This window comes from Lindgomyces ingoldianus, assembly GCF_010093535.1.
Source record: "Lindgomyces ingoldianus strain ATCC 200398 unplaced genomic scaffold BDR25scaffold_27, whole genome shotgun sequence".
In the NCBI taxonomy this organism is placed as follows: Eukaryota; Fungi; Ascomycota; class Dothideomycetes; order Pleosporales; family Lindgomycetaceae; genus Lindgomyces; species Lindgomyces ingoldianus.
In genome coordinates, this window is record NW_022985188.1 from 840,252 (window position 1) to 861,849 (window position 21,598).

The following is a 21,598-nucleotide window of genomic DNA, read 5'->3' on the forward strand; positions in this document are numbered from 1 at the left end:
GGGATATGGTGAAACGGGCGCCCGCCACCAGCACGAGCGAGCGGTGAATAGACAAAAAGAAAAGGCAGGCTGCGAAATTGCGTCTGCTTCCGTCTGCCAATTGCCCTCAAACCGCCTCTCGCAAACCGCCTTTTGCGCGGTGGTCAGCACCGACGAACACGCTCCCCGTCACCGCGAAACCGACCCCGCTGGCCCGTGCGCGCCTTAGCTAACCCTCTTAGACCTAACCCACTAACTTACGATGAGGAGTCGTCCAGCCTGTGCTTGCGACCTCCATGCTCCCTTGACTTTCCTGCTCTTCGCATTAACATTTATCTTCTTCTCTCGCCGAAATTGACCTTGTCTTTCACTCTAGCCTCGCACCCGTGCGTCATCGGCGGCTGCCCCCAGGCTCCCGCTAGCCCTCCTGAGCGCCCACAGTATCGCGACCCTCGTCCATTCTCACACTTGAATCACCACCCTCAACCCGTCACCACATCCTCTGTCACCCATGTCTGCCTGACTCTACGATCACCACTGTCACCACAACACACTTAGATAGCTTGCAGCGTTCGCTTTGGTTCTTCTGACACTGACGCTCCAGGGCTGAAGCTTCACCACGGTTACCTCGAGGGCAGCCAGGTATTCGGCCCGTGTCCCTCCCGTGTCCGTGAGACTCCCGCGCCGCTCGAGGTGCATCCGCGCAGGTCGCAGCCATGAAGGGCTTCAGGCAAAGGGTTGTAAGCGCTCCCCAAGTTCCTGCCAACGCCGCCGAGCCTCCTTGTCCCTGTCGCGCCGCGGTAGTCCAAATCGAGCACCACGCTAACATGCCCAGCACGAACAGCTCTCGCGAGCGAAAGACAACAAATCGTCCAAGAAAAAGGACTCCAGCTCTGGTACCTCCTCTCCCTCTCATGGCGCAACGCAATCGCCGTCCGGCTCGGCCAACGCCACGCCAACGTCGTCCCAGACACATTTGCTAGATGCACGGAACAAGCCGCTACCCTCAGGAGATAGCTCTGCGGGGAGTGTTAGCTCTTTACCCGCAGGACAGCCCGGCTTGCCCAGCTCCCTGACCCCCGGATCGCAGTTTGGAGGACAGCAAGGCATCATGGGTCTTGGCGGTGCCGGTAATGCGGGCGCCGGCGGTCCTGGGACTCCCCATCGGTCCAGTCAACCATTGGCACCCAGCGTCATCATCAGCCCCAGCGCTCCAGTAAGTCTACCTCGCGCTCTCCATGGTCCACTGGGCCTGTCGCGGTGCGTCCAAGTCCCCTGCCGAACACGCTGCTAACTTGGGTTCATGTGCAGCATATTCCCCCACCTGGCGCGGCGGAAACCATGCCCGGCGATCTCCTCCCCCCCAAAGCGGGCCAGAAGTCGTTGATCTTCGACCGCCTCCAGACAACACCCAAGGATGCGGTTGAGGGCATCCGGACGCCCAAGAGGCAGCACTCTTCTCGCTTTGATATCTCAGATCAGCGCCAACGAGAGTTAGAAAAGCTCCCCGGCTTCCACGAAGTTCCGCCGAACAAGCGCGAGGATCTCTTCATGCAGAAGATTGACCAGTGCAACATCATCTTTGATTTCAATGATGCGAGCGGGGACATGAAGTCCAAGGAAATCAAGCGTCTTGCTCTGCATGAGCTGCTGGATTACGTTGCTAACAATCGCCAAGTCATCACAGAGAAGATGTATCCCCGCGTGGTGGAGATGTTCAGCAAGAATTTGTTCCGACCGATCCCACCGCCAATGAATCCTCAGGGCGAGGCATTCGACCCCGAGGAAGACGAGCCGGTTCTGGAAGTGGCCTGGCCGCACATCCAAGTTGTCTATGAGTTCTTCCTACGCTTCATCGAAAGCCAGGACTTCAACACCAACATCGCCAAGGCATACATTGACCACAGCTTTGTGCTTAATGTAGGTTTTGTACGTACTCTTCTAGTTTGGCATAATACTGATCCCTGATAGCTCCTTGAGCTGTTTGATTCGGAAGATCCCCGGGAACGCGACTTCCTCAAGACTACCCTCCATCGCATCTACGGCAAATTCCTCAATTTGCGTTCGTACATCCGCCGCTCCATCAACAATGTCTTCTTCCAGTTCATCTACGAGACTGAACGCTTCAACGGTATCGCCGAACTTCTCGAAATTCTGGGATCCATCATCAACGGGTTCGCTTTGCCGCTAAAAGAGGAGCATAAGCTCTTCCTGACCCGCGTGCTCATCCCCCTGCACAAGGTGAAGAGTTTGAGCATGTACCATCCGCAGTTAGCATATTGTATCGTTCAGTTCTTGGAGAAGGACGCAGCGTTGACAGAAGAGGTACGTCATTTTATTTTTCATGCATCAGGCTAAACTAACTTGACCAGGTTGTTCTGGGTCTTCTCCGATATTGGCCAAAGGTCAACAGTACCAAGGAGGTAATGTTCCTGAATGAGGTCGAAGACATTTTCGAGGTCATGGACCCTGCCGAGTTCGCAAAGGTCCAGGAACCGCTATTCAACCAACTGGCGAAGTCGGTTGCCAGCCCACATTTTCAGGTATGCTACACATCTGGTTTGCTCAGTCTCGTCGTTCTAACGCACGAATAGGTCGCTGAGCGAGCCCTCTATTTCTGGAATAACGAATACTTCTGCAACTTGGTAAGCGACAATGTCGAAGTGATCTTGCCGATCATGTTCGCACCGCTGTATGAGAATTCGAAAGGACACTGGAATAGGTATATTGCACTCAAAACGTCGGAGATCTTGATTAATATATTATAGGACTATTCACGGTATGGTATATAATGCCATGAAGCTATTCATGGAAGTAAATCCCCAACTCTTCGACGACTGCTCGCACGATTACGCCGAGTCCCAGAACAATGCCGGCGAGAGACAGCAAACTCGTCAAGATCGTTGGGACAAACTCGCAAAGCTAGCAGAGGCAAAACAGAATGGAAAGGTGGAATCCAAGGCCCCGTCAATCTCCAAGGTCGGCTCTCCAATGCGGATAGATGATTCGGATCCATTGAGCCAGGACAGCCAGAGACGCCTTGAAGCACTCCGCCTTCAGGACGATGGGACGGCATCAAGTCACAAGAGGCCGAAGGAGTATGAGCGGCAGAACAGTCAGACTTCGGTACGTTGATTCTTAAGTCCTTAAAAGTCGTCGAGGGATGAACTTTTTCTATGGCCGAATCATTGTACTCTTAATTCTATCCCTAGATCCCTAGGCCAATTTCCTCTTGTTGAGAATTGCATTGGATTCGGTTTCAAGATCTGACTTGTTTGTGCTCGCTTTTCGCAGCGCCGACACCACTCATCGCAAGAGGAACCACAAACACGACGGTCTAGCGGACGGCCCCGAAGCAACAGTCGTCCTGGATCTTCGGGCAGTCTCGTCTCTCCATCGGTTTCTCGCAGCAGCTCTGGCGTCGGGGCGCCTTCCGGACCCGTACGGCCTTCCTCTGGCGGGACAGCGACCAGAGTTCTCTAGCACCTGTCCATGACTGAGCACTTTACGATATACATTCTTCTTTTCCCAGCACAAGGCGCCCTTTACCCCATTTCTCTTCTTCCCATCATCATGTTCGATTCGGCTGTAGTTGCGATACTTTGGTTTTGGCGGTTTGGTGGTAGAGGCCGCCCTTCATGTGGGTTGGATGCCCTTCTTCTCTTTAACTACCTTTCTTCTCTCTCTCTCTCTCTCTCTCTCCGACCTTGGAGGGCCAATGAAGGCTGCCTTCGAGCCTGCCAAAAGCGAAACTATAGCGATTGATGGGTTTATGGTAGGGCGCACGTGGCGTCTGCTTTTCCTTCGGGGGCGCTGGATTGGGGGAGGGGGAGCGGGGGGGGCAGAAGATGGGCAGGCTTTTCCTACGACTCAGATAGACACGGAATGTAAAGATTCACTTGGGCGCGGCCTTTCATATGAAAGGCTTTCATGTTGGGACGAGATTGCCTAGGCATCACGAGGAGAGATAGGTCCCTCGGAGCGGAGCGCGCGGACTCCTCTGTTGAGCCTTGGCGGATGAGCAAGCATGATTACTTCCACGTGACTGAATTTCTCGCAAGGTGTGCCTTTTAGGGGAACACCAGGGGCGAAGTAGCCAATAGCTGTGCGCATGTAAAGCCTCGGCCCGTGTTGACAAGTTGGTAATTTTTGAGGCTGAAATTAACGAAAAACGGTGGGCGATTTGGGTGGTGGACGGGAGACACGGAAGACGAAGCTCATTTCCGCACCCCTTTCCGGCGCAGTGCAAATACAATGAAAAGCGTCCCTCACCCTAACCTCTACCACCGGGGTCGAATGTGCTTCTCAACTTCACGTCACTCCTTACCCGGTCTTTGCTGATCGTTTTCTAGCTCTCCTCTTTTCTTACTTCTACTTCCAAGGTTCCCGGCCTCAGCTTTCCTCCCTCCACCCTGCGCGACTTCTCTCCAACAACTCTTTTTCGCGTAAGCTACTGCACCGTCAACCCAACCACACAGCGCGAACCGCACGCCGCACACCATGTCGACTCCCGACTGGATCCAATTCGGCATGCCGACGCTCGATCGACCCTTTGGGCTACAGCTGTGGCCCATTTTCGAGAAGGTGTACGAATCCGCCGTCGGGTACAAGCCGCAGGACTTCCGATTCATCCCCGGCGTCACGGCCATTTCCACCATCAAAGCATGCGCCGCGATACTTCTCTCTTACTACATTGTAATCTTCGGGGGGAGGGAGCTTATGCGCGATCGCCCAGCTTATAAGCTGAGCTTCTTGTTCAAGCTGCACAACTTTTACCTCACCGCTATCAGCTTCATTCTGTTGGTGCTTTTTGCGGAGCAGTTGATTCCTATGGTGACAAGGAATGGTATTTTCTTTGCGGTCTGTGATCATAAGGGTGGGTGGACGGATAAGATGGTGGTTCTGTATTATGTAAGTGTGGACTGCGAGATGGGGAGTGGAGGTTGTTGGGTTGGGTTAGGTGGAGAGCCGCGCTGACGAGCCACAGCTCAACTACCTCACCAAGTTTGTCGAGTTGATTGATACTTGCTTTCTCTTCTTGAAGAAGAAGCCACTGAGTATGTCACTGGTTTTTGTATTACTTGGGAGTACAGGTTTCTGACGGCTGCCAGCCTTCCTCCACACCTACCACCATGGCGCCACTGCCCTCCTCTGCTACACCCAGCTCATCGGCAATACGTCTGTCTCGTGGGTCCCGATCGTACTGAACTTGATGGTTCATGTTGTTATGTACTGGTACTACTTCCAGAGCGCTCGCGGCATCCGCATCTGGTGGAAAAAGTATATCACCATCATGCAAATCACCCAATTCGTTCTCGACCTCGGTACGCAACCCCTTCCCCAACACCCTCCTCCTCATTTCCCCCAACCCTCTCATACTAACCCCCCAAACTTAGGCTTCGTCTACTTCGCCTCCTGGACCTACTTCACCTCCACCTACTGGCCCTGGCTCCCCAACATGGGCAAGTGCGCCGGAGAGGAATTCGCTGCCATCGCCGGCATCTGCATCCTCTCGTCATACTTGCTGCTCTTCATCTCCTTCTACTTCGCGACCTACTCCAAGCCGGTGCCCAAGGGTCGTCGTAGGGCTACGAGCGCGCTGGTGGAGATGAAGGATGAGAAAGTGCCGACGGTTGGTGAGGCCAGACGTAGATTGTCCCAAGGTGCGCATGCGCTTGCTAATGTGGGCGTGAACGCGACAGGTGCGGCGGCGAATGGTACTACGAATGGACGGGTGACGAGAAGCAGGAAGGCGTAGAATTTGGGTTGGATGTGGGGGAAAGGATGGTGAATGGGGTAAAGCAAGGTTTGCCCCTTCTAATGCATCCATATCCTACTCCCCTTGGGCGTTCAGGTCATCTTGTCCGCTCGGAGCCTGCGTTCTCGGCTTAGTTTGGCTCAACGGCTGTCACGATGGGCCCGCGAGCGACCTCCCAAGAACACCTCCATCTATCCATCCATCTTTTTTCCACGGAAGATTATCCGTGAAAACTCGACATTAGACAGCCTTGTTCTTGTTGTTCTGTCAAGCACTCCGAGCTGCCCCATCTTTGGCATTCAACCTCTTCCTTCTCCTTTTTCTAAAACGACCTGGATAGAACGCTCGCGGTCCGCAGGCCTGGAGCACTTGGTCACACAGTTTCCCATCACATCACTTCACATACTTCCTTTGTAATTATTATGCGCTTTTTTGGGTTCTTGGTCTCACGAATGGCTGGCGACTGGCCTCTCTTATGGAGAGGTATGTGCTCGCTGGATATGTAAGATGATGAACGGACGGATAGTGGCGGAGGTAGTTGTTGTTAGTTGTTGATTGTAGTAGGGTGGCAGAAATGGTGTTGTTGGGCATTGGGTGGCGTACGTTGCTGAGTGTGGTTAAAATATCGATAGTGCGAGGCGTGGATTGATATCGATAGGCGTAGGGCTGTAATGTTAAGCTAATGGTTGGTTGGCGTACGTGAAGGTCCCTAAACTTGACTCGGAAATGCCAAGTGACGTTGCTGTACGTGATGTGACGCGTGATTTCCCAGGCGTTAGATGGGAAATGCAAAGGTTAGAGAGAGTTTTAGGGGAGAGATGGTTGACTAGAGCGATTTCTGAGGAGAAGTGCGAGAAGTAGGCTACTTGCATAATCCTAAATTCCATTACCCGGTATAACTTACCCTGCAACTTTATCTCGACCTCTACCTAACACATATGTGCGAACCTCCAATCTTCCTACGGATGTACAGAGCAGTAGGCCGGTAGAATTTATTCATACGCCCCCAGGCAGCAATGACAGACATTGCTAATGTCGATTAGGCTGGAACATTTCGTTTGTTCTTGTTGACGGTTTTCATCTTCTTAGGGGGGCGATGAGGACTGGGAGAAGACCATTAGATTTATTGGTTCGAGTGCTAGGGAGGCTGTTGCATGCATGCACTTATTTTAAGCTATTTGCGTGTTTCACACGAAATAGAGCGGCTAAGAGCTAATCAAAGTCCATCATGTCCGGTCTGGCTCTGTTCTGCCGTTCAGGAGCCCGTTCTTCGGATGCGGCTTCGCTGGAGTCCCCATTCTCAGATCTCTCCTCAAGACCCCTGCCATCTACATCTGCACTCCCATCGCCATCGCTTTCCTCGTCTTCGTCCTCATCTTCGTCCTCGTCTTCGTCTTCGTCTTCTTCTTCATCCTCGTCACCATCCACGCCCTCCTCGTCCTCATCGTCGCTCATATCAGCCGTGTCCGGCACCTCGGTCAAATCCTCGGGAACCTGAGCCTTCTCATCCATATCTTCAATCTCAACTCCACTGCTTGCCTCCCCATCTTCCTCCTCATCACCAAACACCTCCTCCTCCCTCATCTTCCTCCCCATTCTCTCAAACGCATACCGCGGATTCCTCGCCGCCCACCGCACGCAATGCATCACGCGGTGTTCTCTCCACTTCTGGCGGTGCACCGCCTTGTTTAACGCTTCATGGCGGTATGTCAGGTAGATTTCCTTGTCGTCGAAGACTTCGGGCCAGGCGGTGACGCGACTGTAGATGGAGTCGTCAGGTGTGGTGCCTTCGATTAGGAGGTTCATTTTATCTTTGAGAATGACGGTGGCTTTGGCCCAGGTGCCTACGTGGAACCAGCCGTGGAAGGTTGGCTGGGGTTGGGTGTTAGTGAAACGCTGGACGCGATGATGAGATAGGGGTGGGAAGGCCATACAGCACATGTCGATCTAATATCCTGCGTCTGCAAAATCCCCATAAGCAACGGATCCGTAATATCACAGAACTGAAACGTATTCCCTGTCCTCGACACCTTCGTCCCATCGAAAATATGCTCCTGCTCCAACTTCGTCTTCGGCATACTGGCCAGTCGCTTCACCCACTGATCCCAAGCCTTCCGCGTCCGAGACTGTTTGGTCCTTTGATATGACTGAAACGAAATAGTCTGGTAAACACGCCATTGAGGATCGCTCCTAGGGTCGAGGCCAAATTTAATCAGTGCTTCGCGCCACGGCCCTGTTTCGAAGAAATACCCGCAGTAGACGGCGGCTTCGCGAATGCGATCGCGTTTTGCCCAGCCGATTGTGTTGTAGAGAATATGCCGGGTGATGATTGGTCGCTTGGCCAGCTGCGACCGGATGCGCGCGATGATGCTTTGGACATAGGGTGTGAGTGTTTCTTCCGGTGGCAGATGCAATCGCGGTTCTGTGGGGACGGTAGGATCAGTCGGTTTGATGATATGGTACCCCCCGAGCGCCATGCGTTTCTGCGTGTTGATCTCCCGGCCGTCGGGGGTGAATTTGATGCTTTTGTTTTGGAGGTAGTGGTAAGGGAAGGGGGTGGGGACTTGGATGAATTCGGGGGGCGGTTCTACGGGGCGGGAGAGATCTGGGCCGGGTTTTGTGTTGAGATTGTAGGATTTTAGGAGGCTGTATTTCAAGGGGAGGATGTGGTTCTTGATGTCTTGCATTAGCGGGTTCGGAGACGCGGCCCATTGCAGGTCTGGTAGACTGCGGAAGCGATACGATTGGTCGATGATGCCGACGGGTGTTACGGTGTAGTTAGATTCGTTGTCTTGTAAACTCCGAAAGATGGTTGATGGATCTGGATTCGGGTTGTTCGCAGGCGGCGATGGCTGGGGTGTGGACCTTCCACTGCCACTAGACTCGGCCTCAGTTTCTGGGAGGAACGGCCCAGATGTACCACGCTTCCTCCTTCGACCTGTCCGCTTTGGCACAGTGACTTTGAGGAGTACATTTCCGGTCACCACGGGACTTCCGAGCAAACGCTTGGCGAAAGGATCCTGGGGACGAAGGCTTAACGAAAGAGTTTGCGTATTCCTACTCTGTTTTTTTTCATAGGAGTCATGAGTGTATTGCGAGCTCAGCGCCTAGAATGATGTTAGAAATGTATGGATATAGAATAGGGATAAATTTACTTGACCTAGCTTGAGCGGTCCCCCTAAGGACTGGACGCCTTTGTCAATATTTTTGATAATGCATGGGTGTTCGACGCAGCAAATAGATTGGTTTTGGATACTGAGAAAGTCGGCCTCCTCACTTGATGCCATATTTTGGCTTGGGGATATGCATGAACAGCAATATGCAAGTGCTCTTGCGTGGTGAGGCTCAAAGAAAGTTATAGAAAGTGAAGTTGGCGGTTCTCGCTTCTCATTGGTCCCAGCAAGCGCAGGCGGCAGGGTAAACGCTAAGTCACGTGAATGGACAGCTTACCTAATCCTTCCAGGTCAAATCCAAATCCGCAGCGCAACGGTGGTCGCGAAGCTCGACTTTTGAGCGCGACTGTTCAACGCGGGTGATTCCACCCTCCCACCAACACCACCCCTTTCTTTTTTAAGTAATGATTGTAATCAGCACGGCGCTCTCTACCTTGGCCATTTCTTTTCTCTCATTTATTTAGTCTTTCGGCCTCAAGAAGCTGGCATTTCCCAGCAAGCACCTACCGAGGCTGTGGACCAATGCCCCTACCCTCGACCGTTTCCCGAGAACCACCACGTCTAACGCATTCCACCCTCCGAGGCCGCAACGTTGCATAGGTCTTGGAGACATTCACTGGCAGCTCTGAGCTGCGCCGTTCGCAATCATGGCGACCCATCATAATTTCGAGGCCATGGCGGCCAAACTGGATGACCCGAATTCAGGTACGTCGACTCGGGTCTTTTCATGCGAGACAATTCTGGGAACGCGCATACTCGATGGTACACTACGTGGTTGTCTATGTATTGACTATTCTATAGATCTCAGAGCGAAAGGAGCTCAGGCGGTCGACATTCGAGATAATATAGAGAACTACTCTCAAGGGCCCCAGTATGTCTCGTTCTTGCAGCACATGGTTCCAGTGTTCCTGAAGATTCTGGATGGGAATCCCATCTTTATATCTACATCCCCAGAGCAGGTAAGTGCGCCTCTGTTAGTGATAGTGATCCGTCTTGACACTTTGGCAAACAGCGCATACGGAACTGCATACTGGACATCCTGCATAAGCTTCCCATGAACCCCACCGAAGCCGTCGAACCTCATGCGGCAAAGATTGTTGACAAACTGATGGGCCTGGTCAGGATAGAAAATGAAGACAACGCGGTTCTGTGCTTGAAGACTATCATGGATTTCCAGCGCGCTCAGACGAAGGCCCTCGCAGACCGGGTACAGCCCTTCTTGGATTTGATCCAAGAAATGTTCGAGACTATGGAGCAAGCGGTTCAGGATACATTCGACAATCCAGCGCCGGCGCCTGCCACCCAAGGTGTTCCTTCGACTCCGAACAACCACCAGTATTCACAATCGCCACGGCCGGGCTCCCCTGCGATATCGCTGAATGCGGGACCTACAGGCGACATTGGGTCAGAACAACAACAGGCGCGGATGCTATTGAAGGGCATGCAGTCGTTCAAGGTTCTCTCCGAGTGTCCCATCATCGTGGTGTCGCTCTTCCAGGCCTACAGGAATTGCGTAAACAAGAACGTGAAGCTCTTCGTTCCACTAATCAAGAATGTTCTCTTGCTTCAGGCGAAACCCCAAGAGAAGGCACATCAAGATGCCGAGAAAGAGGGGAGGATCTTCACGGGCGTTAGCAAGGATATTCGAAACCGGGCAGCTTTCGGAGAGTTCATCACGGCCCAAGTCAAGACTATGAGCTTTCTGGCGTATCTATTACGGGTGTACGCGCAGCAGCTAAACGACTTCCTTCCGACGCTTCCGGATATCGTTGTGCGGTTGTTGAAGGACTGTCCTAGGGAAAAGTCGGGGGCGAGGAAAGAGCTTCTGGTGGCCATCCGGCATATAATAAACTTCAATTTTCGGAAAATCTTTCTGAAAAAGATTGATGAACTGCTAGATGAGCGTACCCTGATTGGAGACGGGTTGACCGTATACGAAACCATGCGGCCGCTGGCATATAGCATGCTTGCAGACTTGATCCACCATCTCAGAGACACTCTATCCAAAGAGCAGATTCGCCGTACCGTAGAGGTCTATACCAAGAACCTACACGACACCTTCCCGGGAACAAGCTTCCAGACCATGAGTGCGAAGCTGCTACTAAACATGGCGGAGTGTATCGCGAAACTGGAGCCGAAGGAAGATGCGCGATACTTTTTGATCATGATCCTGAATGCGATTGGGGACAAGTTCGCAGCAATGAACCGGCAGTATCACAACGCGGATAAGATTTCATTACAGTACAGCCAGCCGTCGATCGATGCATTACCTGAGAACAACATGGCGGACAAGGACCATCCACCGGATTGGGACGAGATTGATATCTTTAATGCTACCCCGATCAAAACATCTAATCCTCGCGAAAGGAGCTCCAACCCCATTGCAGACAACAAGTTCCTCTTCAAGAATCTCCTCCACGGATTGAAGAACCTGTTCTACCAGCTGCGAGCCTGCAACCCTGCCAAGATCAAGGATGAAATCGACTCCGCTAACGCATCAGCCAATTGGCACGAAGTGTCTTTTGGATACAACGCTGAGGAAGTAGAGGTGCTTATCAAGCTCTTCCGGGAAGGGGCGAAGGTCTTCCGCTATTATGGACTGGATAAGGCGAATTCCGAAACACAGGTCCTGACGCCAGGCGATCTGATGGCAAATCAGCATATGATGTCTAGTGGCAAGGAAGAGAAGGAGCTGCTCGAGACATTCGCAACGGTATTCCACCACATCGACCCAGCTACATTCCACGAGGTTTTCTCGTCCGAAATACCCCATCTTTACGACATGATGTTTAATCATCCTGCGTTGTTACATGTACCACAGTTTCTGCTTGCAAGCGAAGCAACCTCGCCTAGCTTTGCAGGTATGCTATTACAGTTCTTGATGGATCGCATAGAAGAAGTAGGAACTGCGAACGTCAAAAAGTCGTCTATCCTTCTTCGGCTATTCAAGCTCTCCTTCATGGCGGTCACCCTTTTCTCGCAGCAGAATGAACAGGTCCTTCTGCCACACGTCGGCAAGATCATCACCAAATCGATTCAGCTGTCCACAACGGCCGAGGAGCCAATGAACTACTTCCTTCTACTACGGTCACTGTTCCGGAGTATTGGTGGTGGGCGCTTCGAGCATCTCTACAAGGAGATTCTGCCTCTTCTGGAGATGTTGCTTGACGTGCTCAACAATCTTTTGATCACGGCGCGCAAGCCAGCTGAACGAGATCTATTCGTGGAGCTATCACTTACAGTTCCAGCCCGTCTTAGTAATCTCCTGCCGCATCTCAGCTACCTTATGAGGCCACTGGTGGTAGCTTTGCGAGCTGGATCAGAACTTGTCGGGCAAGGTCTGCGGACTCTCGAACTTTGCGTTGACAATTTGACGGCCGACTACTTGGACCCGATCATGGCACCTGTCATCGATGAACTCATGGCTGCACTGTGGGAGCACCTCAAGCCCAATCCGTACAGCCATTTCCACGCGCACACCACGATGCGAATCCTAGGAAAGCTCGGTGGACGCAACCGCAAATTCATTACTGGACCGCCCGAGCTCGAGCTCAAACCATATTCAGATGATCAGTCATCGATCGATATTAGACTAATTGGATCCACGAAGGACCGCGCTTTTCCTGCAGCAATAGGTATCGACACCGCTATCGCAAAGCTACATGAAATACCAAAGCCACCCGCAGCAAAGAAGTCCGATCCCTTCCACAAACAACAGGCGTTCCGCCTTATTGTGGCCCATACAAAGCTGATGGTTGGATTCGACAATTTGCCGGACGACTTTGCGCAGCTTGTCCGCCTTCAAGCAAATGACATGGTATCGAAGAAATTCGACGTCGGCAGCGACCTTATGACTGTCTCTGAGCGTGAAAAGTCAATCATCAAGAGAGGCGTTGAGCAAGAAACAATGAAGAAGCTGTTAAAAGCTTGCGTATTTGCAGTCTCGATTCCAGACCTAAAATCCGACGCCGAAGCATTTGTTACGAATCTTGCGAAGCATTTCACTTTACTAGAAGTTGGGAATTGCTTTGCCCATATGAAACATAGGGGGAAGCCCTTTGATGTTAACTCTGGAGAAGGACCAGTCTGCATCGAGAGCGACGTGATCGCAGAAGCTATCGGAGACTCATTAGCTTCAGATCACGTGGCAGTGCGAGAAGCGGCCGAGCAAGCAGTCATGACCATGCGCGATGCTGCGAAGGCTATCTTCGGGTCTCAGGAGAAACTTGACAAGTTCCCATTTTTCGAAGAGCTTTCCAAGACGTTCTGCCACAACTGTCACGGAGATGACTGGTTCATGAAGTCTGGAGGTACTCGTGGTATTGAGATCATAACCAAGAAACTGGACCTTGGTACAGGCTGGATGATTGCCCGTCATTTCGAACTCATAAGGGCTTTGAACTTCGTGATGAAGGACATGCCAGTTGACCTCGACTCGAAGACTCGTGTCCAAGCTGAAGGACTATTGGAGGATCTCATCCGAAAATGCCACAAGCCGACGTCAAAGGAAGATTTTGAGAAACCGAACAACATGCTGTTGAGGCTTTGCGGCCAGTTCGTTGGCGACTTGTCACACATGAACAAAAACGTGCGCGAGGCCACTCAGAGAGCTTTCCAAGTTCTAGCTGAGGTTACTGGCCTTGGTGTGCATGAGCTTATCATGCCGGTCAAAGATAGGCTCGTGGTACCAATTTGGACGAAACCACTTCGAGCGTTGCCATTTAGCATTCAGATCGCTTACATCGACGCGATAACGTTTTGCTTGAAGCTCAAGAATAACATCCTCGAATTCAACGATCAGCTCACGCGACTCTTGATGGAATCCTTGGCGCTAGCTGATGCGGAGGATGAAGGTCTTGCTACGAAACCTTTCGAGCAACGGAATGCTGAACACATTGTTAACCTGCGAGTAGCTTGCATTCGGCTTCTCTCAACTGCCCAGACCTTTCCCGAATTCAACAGCACCCCGCCAAACCAGACCTTCCTCCGCATCATTGCCGTCTTCTTCAAGTGCCTCTACTCTAAATCTCCTGAGGTTATTGAAGCAGCGAACCAAGGCTTGTCAGGTGTTATATCTGCATCAAGCAAACTGCCAAAAGATGTTCTTCAAAGTGGACTCCGACCGATTCTTATCAACCTCCAAGATCCGCGGAAATTGTCAATTGAGGGTCTTGATGGTCTCGCTCGCCTCTTGAAGCTCTTGACGAACTACTTCAAAGTGGAGATTGGTACTCGTCTTCTGGACCATTTGAAGACCATTGCAGATCCAGTCAGCCTGCAAAAGATCTCCTTTACTATGGTCGAGCAGAATCCGAAGATGAAGATTGTTACAGGAATATTCAACGTCTTCCATCTTTTACCCCCGGCAGCGGCGACATTCCTTAAACAAATCACGGAGAAGGTCATCGAACTCGAGACTGCTCTGCGACGCACACACTACAGTCCGTTCCGAGCGCCACTGATTAGGTACTTGTGCATGTATCCCAAGGATGCTTGGGATTTCTTTGCGCCGAATATGAAGGATCAGACCCAAGGTCGCTTCTTTGCCCAGCTACTTGAGAATGAGGCTAGTGGTCCGCTTCGAAAGGAAGTCATGGAGGATGTTCCCAAGTTCTTGAGCACCTTTGAAATTGAAGGATCAGAGAAGGAGAAGTGCCAGGCGCAACTCAACGCCATTCACGTTGCTTTTGCCATAAGCCAGTTTGAAGGGTCGAGTAAATGGTTGGTTTCCCAAGAGAATCTGAGGAAGGCCCTTTTCGAGGCCGCCAAATCCTTGGAAAAGAAGCTTCGACGGAATAGCATGGATCCCGAACTCCGACTCGCGACCGAACAAGCTGGCGAGCAGATCATGGTGGTGTTCACGACCTATCTTATGCAAGAGCCGAACAACCTCGATTTCTTCTTTGAGCTGGTCGACGCTGTTACCTCGGAGGAGCTTAAAATTTGTCCACGGCTCTTTGACTTCATTTACAAGGAGATGATATCGAACGAGTCGGCAGAGTATTGGAAGACAATGGTTCATAAGTGTATCGATCTATACACTTCGCGGAACACGTCACAAAAGACGAAGACCTTCATATTCCGGAACATCGTCAACCCAATCTTCGCTATGGATGTGAAACGCAATTGGGATCACCTTTTTGGACAAGCCAAGGGGACGAAGTTGATGGATCGTGGTATGACCGAAAAGATTCACAACCGACTGTGGCTACCACAGTCGTTAACCGATACCTCGGAAGAAACTGCTCAGCTTGGTGTGGACCATTCGCGAATGGAGCTGCTCCAACTTACGACCCTTCTCCTCAAACATCACTCGAATCTCATCCAAGAAGCCCGTAAGGACGTCATCAAGTTTGCGTGGAACTACATTAGGTTGGAGGATATCATAAATAAGTATGCGGCTTATGTCTTGATCGCCTTCTTCATAGCTCAGTACGACACACCGATGAAGATTGCCATCCAGGTATACCAGGCTCTCTTAAAAGCCCACCAGAATGAGGGTAGGTCTTTGGTAATGCAGGCTCTTGAGCTTTTGGCACCTGTGTTGAGCAAGCGAATGGGTGGTGATCAAAAGCTAGCCATTCCTCGATGGGCACAGTTCCCCCGCAAGATTCTAGCCGAGGAGAGCTCAAACTTACAACAGTTGATGAGCATTTTCAATTTCCTCGTGCGACACCCAGATCTTTTCTACGAGGCTCGAGAGCCGCTCTCTTCAATCATCATAACGGCACTTTCGAAGATTGCCCAACCACCGAATCCCTCAACAGAAGCTAAGAAGTTGGCATTGAATCTCATTAGCCTCATTCGGTCCTGGGAAGAGCGGACTGCGAGGGAGCCTGCAAATACGGTAGAGAGGGGGTCACAGTCACCACAAGCCGTCAAACGGAGGGCTGATGGGTCGATTATTCCTCCTGGCCCCCTTCCAAAAGGATTTGTGGCTCTCTTCGGTGTTCGCATGGTGCTCATCAAGTATCTCATCCAGTTCATTGCGTATCTACCAGAGCGATTTCCTGTCGCCACACCGAAGCCCAAAGAGCTTGCGAATCCTAGCCCTAACGCTACCCAAACTGCCGATATTTGCAAGAAAGCCCTACATCTACTCCATGATCTCCTTTCGCCTCGTCTCTGGAGGGACTTGGATCTTGATCTCATGTTATCAAAGAAGATTGAAGAGATCCTCCTTGAGGAAATGCAACAGGAGGAGAAGGTAGAGGCATTCAACACCCGAATGATCAACACGCTCCAGATCGTTAAAGTCATTGTCAATGTCAAGCCGGATGAGTGGATTCTCGAGCGCCTTCCTAGGTTGCAGAAGATTTTGGATAAAGCTGTCCGCTCCGAGAACGCAGATGTCCAGGCGAGTCTTCATGCAGCTGACGAGAACGCCGATGGGACCGTCTTCCTACAGCCATTGCTGAAGCGCATTCTGGATGTTATGCCAGAGCCTGTTACCGATGAAGAGGGTATTTCTGAAGATACGCCTTCGACAGATTTTGTTAACGCTTTGGGTGCGGTTGCCACAGAGGCCCTGTCAAATGGATCTTATGTCTCCGCAATCAACATCCTTTGGACTCTGTGCCAGAAGCGTCCGGAAGAAATTAATCAGCAAATTATCCCCCAGATCATGAAGGCATTTCAAGGCAAGATGGCGAAAGATCACCTTGCCGCCCATAGCGGAATGCCTGGTCAGCCTGGCATACCTCCTGGAATGCGCCCTGACAGTGCCAATCCACCCACGGATCCTTGCGAAGTCGAGGTTCAGACTGATTTGGTTCTTAAAGTTGTCGATATTCTTGCCCTACGGATGAACGAGCTTGGAGAGAACCGACGACCCTATCTCAGCGTCCTCGCTTCGCTTGTCGAACGTTCCCAGAGTAACGCAGTCTGCATGAAGATTCTTGATTTGGTAGAGCAATGGATCTTCCACTCGACGGAACCAGTACCAACGCTTAAGGAAAAGACTGCAGTGCTGAGCAAGATGCTACTTTTTGAGCACCGGCCAGACACAACTTTGCTGACTCGCTTCCTCGATTTAGTTATCCGAATCTACGAGGACGCGAAGATCACGCGGTCAGAGCTTACAGTTCGAATGGAACATGCTTTCTTAATCGGAACACGAGCGCAAGATGTTCATATGCGGAATCGTTATATGACGATATTCGATAAGAGCTTGAGTCGGACCGCTTCAAGTCGATTGAGTTACGTTCTGGCATCTCAAAATTGGGACACGCTTAGCGATAGCTTCTGGCTTAGTCAGGTGATTCACTTGATGTTCGGATCAGTCGAGATGAACGCACCTGCCCAGCTACACTCCGAGGACTTTAAAATCATGCAGCCAACTAGTTTGTTTGGGACTTACAAGCAAGACTCTAGGATCGCGGACGTTATGGTCGACGATGAACTGGAAATCTTCGTAAGCAACCATCGGCGATTCTGCGCTCAACTGGGTGATGTCAAGATCCGCGACATTTTCGAACCACTTGGGCATCTACAGCATACGGATAGCGATCTCGCACATAATATTTGGGTTGCTTTCTTTCCCTTGGCTTGGACGGCCCTCACGAAAGACGACCAGAACGACCTGGAAAAGGGTATCGCTTCGCTACTTACGAAGGACTACCATTCCCGCCAGATCGACAAGCGACCGAATTGCGTTGCGACAATGCTTGACGCTGTTGTCCACGCACGGCCTCGTGTTAAGTTCCCGCCCCATATCATGAAGTATCTGGCTCGAACTTATAATGCTTGGTACACTGGTGCTGTTTACATGGAAGATTCAGCCATCACCCCGATCGTGGACACGGAGAAACTTCGCGAGAGCAACCTCGATGCTCTCCTTGAGATCTATAGCGGCTTGCAAGAAGATGATCTTTTCTACGGAACTTGGCGACGACGATGTCAATTCATTGAGAGTAACGCGGCTCTTTCGTATGAGCAATGTGGCATTTGGGACAAGGCACAACAGATGTATGAGGCTGCTCAGATCAAAGCCCGTACGTCTGTTCTACCCTTCTCAACTGGCGAATATATGCTCTGGGAAGATCATTGGGTGATTTGTGCCCAAAAATTACAGCAGTGGGAGGTCTTAAGCGATTTTGCTAAGCACGAGAACTTTAACGACCTGTATCTGGAGGCAACCTGGAGACATTTCGAGGCCTGGCAGAATAACGAGCAACGAGAACAGCTAGACTCCATCATCAAGGCTGTTAGTGATGCACCTACACCCCGACGAGTTTTCTTCCAGACATTCATGTCACTTCTCAAACTGCACGCGAAGTTGGAAACGCAACCGGAGTTCCACAGACTTTGCGACGAATCGATCCAGCTCTCCATCCGGAAATGGCACCAGTTGCCACGCCGCATCACAAATGCTCACATTCCGATACTCCAGCATTTTCAGCAACTAGTGGAGCTCCACGACGCGAGCGTTATCTGCCAGAGCCTCGCGCAGACCACTCAAGCTAACCTTGATCACAAGTCGCAAGAGCTCAAGCTGCTTCTCAGTACCTGGCGTGATCGCCTGCCCAATTTCTGGGACGATATCAATGCATGGCAAGATTTAGTCACATGGCGCCAGCACATCTTCCAGATGATCAATGGTGTCTATCTGCAGCTGCTCCCACCAAATCCCCAAAACAACAATAGCGGCGGCAATTCTTTCGCTTACCGTGGATACCACGAAACGGCCTGGATCATCAATAGGTTCGCTCATGTGGCCAGGAAGCACAACCTTCCCGATGTCTGCATCCAGCAACTTAGTCGAATATACACGCTACCAAACATTGAAATCCAGGAAGCTTTCCTCAAGCTTCGAGAGCAAGCGAAGTGTCACTACCAGAATCGCACCGAACTTAATAGCGGCCTCGATGTTATCAACAACACAAACCTCAACTACTTTGGTCCACAGCAGAAGGCTGAATTTTACACACTCAAGGGAATGTTCCTTGCGAAGCTGGGACAGAAAACTGAAGCCAATGATGCTTTCGGTAGTGCGCTTTTCTTCGATATCAAGCTGCCAAAAGCCTGGGCTGAGTGGGGCCGGTACAACGATATGCTCTTCAAAGAAGACCCTACGAATTTGGAGAAGGCTGAAGCTGCGCTCAGTTGCTACCTCGAGGCCGCGAGTCAGTTCAAGAATGCGAAGTCCAGGAAGCTACTGGGACGTGTACTGTGGTTACTCAGCTTAGACAATCCTGAGCGTCGACTAGCTGAGAAGTTTGAGGAATTTAAGGGTGACACTCCCGCATGGTACTGGATTACGTATATCCCTCAACTGCTCAACAGCTTATCTCGACCCGAAGCCCCAATTGCGCGTCAGATCCTTGGGAAATTGGCCAAGACTTATCCTCAAGCTCTCTATTGTCATCTTAGGATGACAAGGGAGGATTTGGCAGTTGTTAAGAAAAGTAATGATGCGAAAGAAGCAAAAGAGAAGGCTGCACGTGCCAAACAACTACAAGCGCAGGGTCAAGGCTCACCGGCGCAAAAGCAAGCCTCCCCGGATGCTCGCCCTGGCTCAGCGTCAAGTGGCAATCGACCGACTTCCGCCGGCGGAAACGCCAAGCCCACTGTGAATGGCACACCGAACGGCGCTGTGAAAGGCGAAGGGAACCAGGGCACGCCAAAAGGAACTGCTGCGGACACTCCCGCACCCCCGAAGAAGCCATGGGATCATGTGGAGGACATTTCTGCTATCCTTAAGACTGCGTTCCCTCTCCTTGCACTTTCAATGGAGACTATGCTTGACCAGATCCAGAAGAACTTCAAGTGCCCACCTGATGAGGATGCTTATAGGCTTATCGTAGCTCTACTCAACGATGGCTTGTCTTACGTCGGCCGCCAACCCCATTTCTACGCACAGGAAATTCGCCTTCCTGCGTCGACTGAGGCGAACATCACGCGCTTCGCCGAGTCGGTCCTCCCGCCTCACATTCGCAAAGCATTCGAGGCTGACTTTGTCACTCATAAACCCACTATGTATGAGTATATACAGAAGCTGCGGATATGGAGGAATCGATTCGAGGAGCGGCTAGACCGAAGAAAGCTTACTGTGCCCCTGGAGTCCTACACACACCAACTCAACGAATTCAGATTCCTCAAATTCGATGACGTCGAAGTGCCTGGACAGTACCTGCAGCATCGCGATAAGAACTCGGACTTTGTTCGCATTGAGCGCTTCCTGCCTGATGTGGACCTGGTCCGGGGTATTGGTATCTGTCACCGTCGACTTAAGATTCGAGGTCATGACGGAAGTATTCACCCCTTTGCTATCCAATTCCCCGCTGCAAGGAGCTCAAGGAGGGAAGAGAGGATCCTGCAGTTGTTCAGGATCTTCAATGGGATCTTATCCAAACGCAAGGAGAGCCGGAGGAGGAATCTCCAGTTCCATCTTCCTCTTATGATACCAATCACGCCAAGTGTGCGCATGGTGCAGGATGATGTTTCATACATCAACATGCAAGGCATTTTCGAAGATTATTGCAGGAAGAATGGCGTCAACAAGGACGAGCCTGTGCTGTTCAGTATTGAGAAGTTGAGAGCGCTACAACCTGTGAGTGTTTTTCTTCTGAAAAAAACAATGTTTTGTGATAAATAATAACGAAATGCAGAAGAACATTGAGCACGCTAATAGCATTCGATTGGAGACGTTTGCTGCGGTGCAGGAGAAATATGTTCCCCAGACTGTAATGTCTGACTACTTCCGAAGCACCTATCCTAATTTCTCGGACTTCTGGCTCTTCCGCCGCACATTCTCATACCAGCTCGCTGCTCTCACCTTCATGACTTACGTCATGCACATGAACACACGCTACCCGCACAAACTCAGCATTTCCCGCGCATCTGGACGCGTCTGGGGCTCCGAGCTTATCCCGTCTATGGCGGTTGGAAAGCCCATCCTGCACAACAATGAACCCGTCCCCTTCCGTCTCACACCCAACCTACAAACACTCATGGGACCCCTCAACCTCGAGGGCATCTTCGCATCTGCTGTCATGACCGTCGCCCGATGTCTCATCGAACCAGAAGGCGAACTCGACATGCAACTTGCAATCTTCATGCGCGACGAAATGAACCATTGGTTCACATCGCAACACAAGCCGCTTGGACCTGATATGCTTCGTGAGGCGGTGCAGCAGAATAGCGATCTAGTAGTGAAAAGGGCAACGAGTATTGGAAGCTTGCCTGGCGGCGCTAATTTGCCGGCTAATCAGACTGTGGTGGATTTGGTGGCGATTGCGGTGAATCCGGTCAAACTGTGTCAGACAGATCCGCTTTGGATGGCGTATTTGTAAGTGGGAAATAGGAAAGGGGTTTGGCGTTGTGGTGCGGATCAAGTGTGTTTGGTTCTCTGGTTCTCTTTTCTTTTCTCTTTTGGGGGGTCTGCGAGCCGTATGTCTTTTGGGACTATTCAGTTTCTTTATGGAGTCTTTACGTGGTTACTTGTGACTGGGGTGTAGTGTGGAGTATGGAATTCGCCTCCGGGTCGAAAAGAGATCTGTGATTATGAATGTATGGTATGGTGTTTTCTGAAACCACTGTATTCTGTTCTTCACTTGCATGGTTTGGAATTCAAATGGAAAACAATTCCTGCTGTTACTTAAAAGGTAGTTTGAAGAGTCCCTTTAATACTTAGCATCATGTGTGAAGCGGATGCAGGCATACTATGACAAAAAGCCTCCAGATCTCG

General features: G+C 51.2%; 5 protein-coding genes across 5 annotated transcripts; 3 read left to right on the forward strand and 2 right to left on the reverse strand.

The window, feature by feature from the left end:
- Positions 1-616: 616 nt before the first annotated feature.
- Positions 617-3,293, forward strand: BDR25DRAFT_60972 (protein phosphatase 2A regulatory B subunit). Its single transcript, XM_033698817.1, has 7 exons — positions 617-719; positions 815-1,195; positions 1,291-1,908; positions 1,960-2,304; positions 2,352-2,522; positions 2,574-2,701; positions 2,748-3,293. Exons 1-7 carry the CDS (start codon positions 696-698, stop codon positions 3,112-3,114), a joined length of 2,034 nt encoding a protein of 677 aa, XP_033544831.1. The 5' UTR covers positions 617-695; the 3' UTR covers positions 3,115-3,293.
- Positions 3,196-4,200, reverse strand: BDR25DRAFT_358244 (uncharacterized protein; the record flags this gene model as incomplete). Its single annotated transcript, XM_033695914.1, has 7 exons — positions 3,196-3,284; positions 3,326-3,458; positions 3,484-3,613; positions 3,686-3,848; positions 3,879-3,927; positions 3,976-4,082; positions 4,146-4,200. 7 exons carry the CDS (start codon positions 4,198-4,200, stop codon positions 3,196-3,198), a joined length of 726 nt encoding a protein of 241 aa, XP_033544832.1.
- A 279-nt stretch (positions 4,201-4,479) lies between these two features.
- Positions 4,480-5,737, forward strand: BDR25DRAFT_233624 (GNS1/SUR4 membrane protein; the record flags this gene model as incomplete). Its single annotated transcript, XM_033685444.1, has 4 exons — positions 4,480-4,890; positions 4,967-5,036; positions 5,091-5,303; positions 5,376-5,737. 4 exons carry the CDS (start codon positions 4,480-4,482, stop codon positions 5,735-5,737), a joined length of 1,056 nt encoding a protein of 351 aa, XP_033544833.1.
- A 1,212-nt stretch (positions 5,738-6,949) lies between these two features.
- BDR25DRAFT_291444 (transcription factor tfiiic complex a box associated subunit sfc1) lies at positions 6,950-9,076 on the reverse strand (the record flags this gene model as incomplete). Its single annotated transcript, XM_033688587.1, has 3 exons — positions 8,893-9,076; positions 7,672-8,844; positions 6,950-7,609 (listed from the first exon to the last, which is right to left on the reverse strand). Exons 1-3 carry the CDS (start codon positions 9,022-9,024, stop codon positions 6,950-6,952), a joined length of 1,965 nt encoding a protein of 654 aa, XP_033544834.1. The 5' UTR covers positions 9,025-9,076.
- Positions 9,077-9,251: 175 nt separating this feature from the next.
- BDR25DRAFT_266462 (uncharacterized protein) lies at positions 9,252-21,526 on the forward strand. Its single transcript, XM_033686989.1, has 4 exons — positions 9,252-9,615; positions 9,712-9,869; positions 9,923-20,461; positions 20,520-21,526. The coding sequence occupies exons 1-4, from the start codon at positions 9,558-9,560 to the stop codon at positions 21,201-21,203; spliced, it is 11,439 nt and encodes a 3,812-aa protein (XP_033544835.1). The 5' UTR covers positions 9,252-9,557; the 3' UTR covers positions 21,204-21,526.
- Positions 21,527-21,598: the final 72 nt, after the last annotated feature.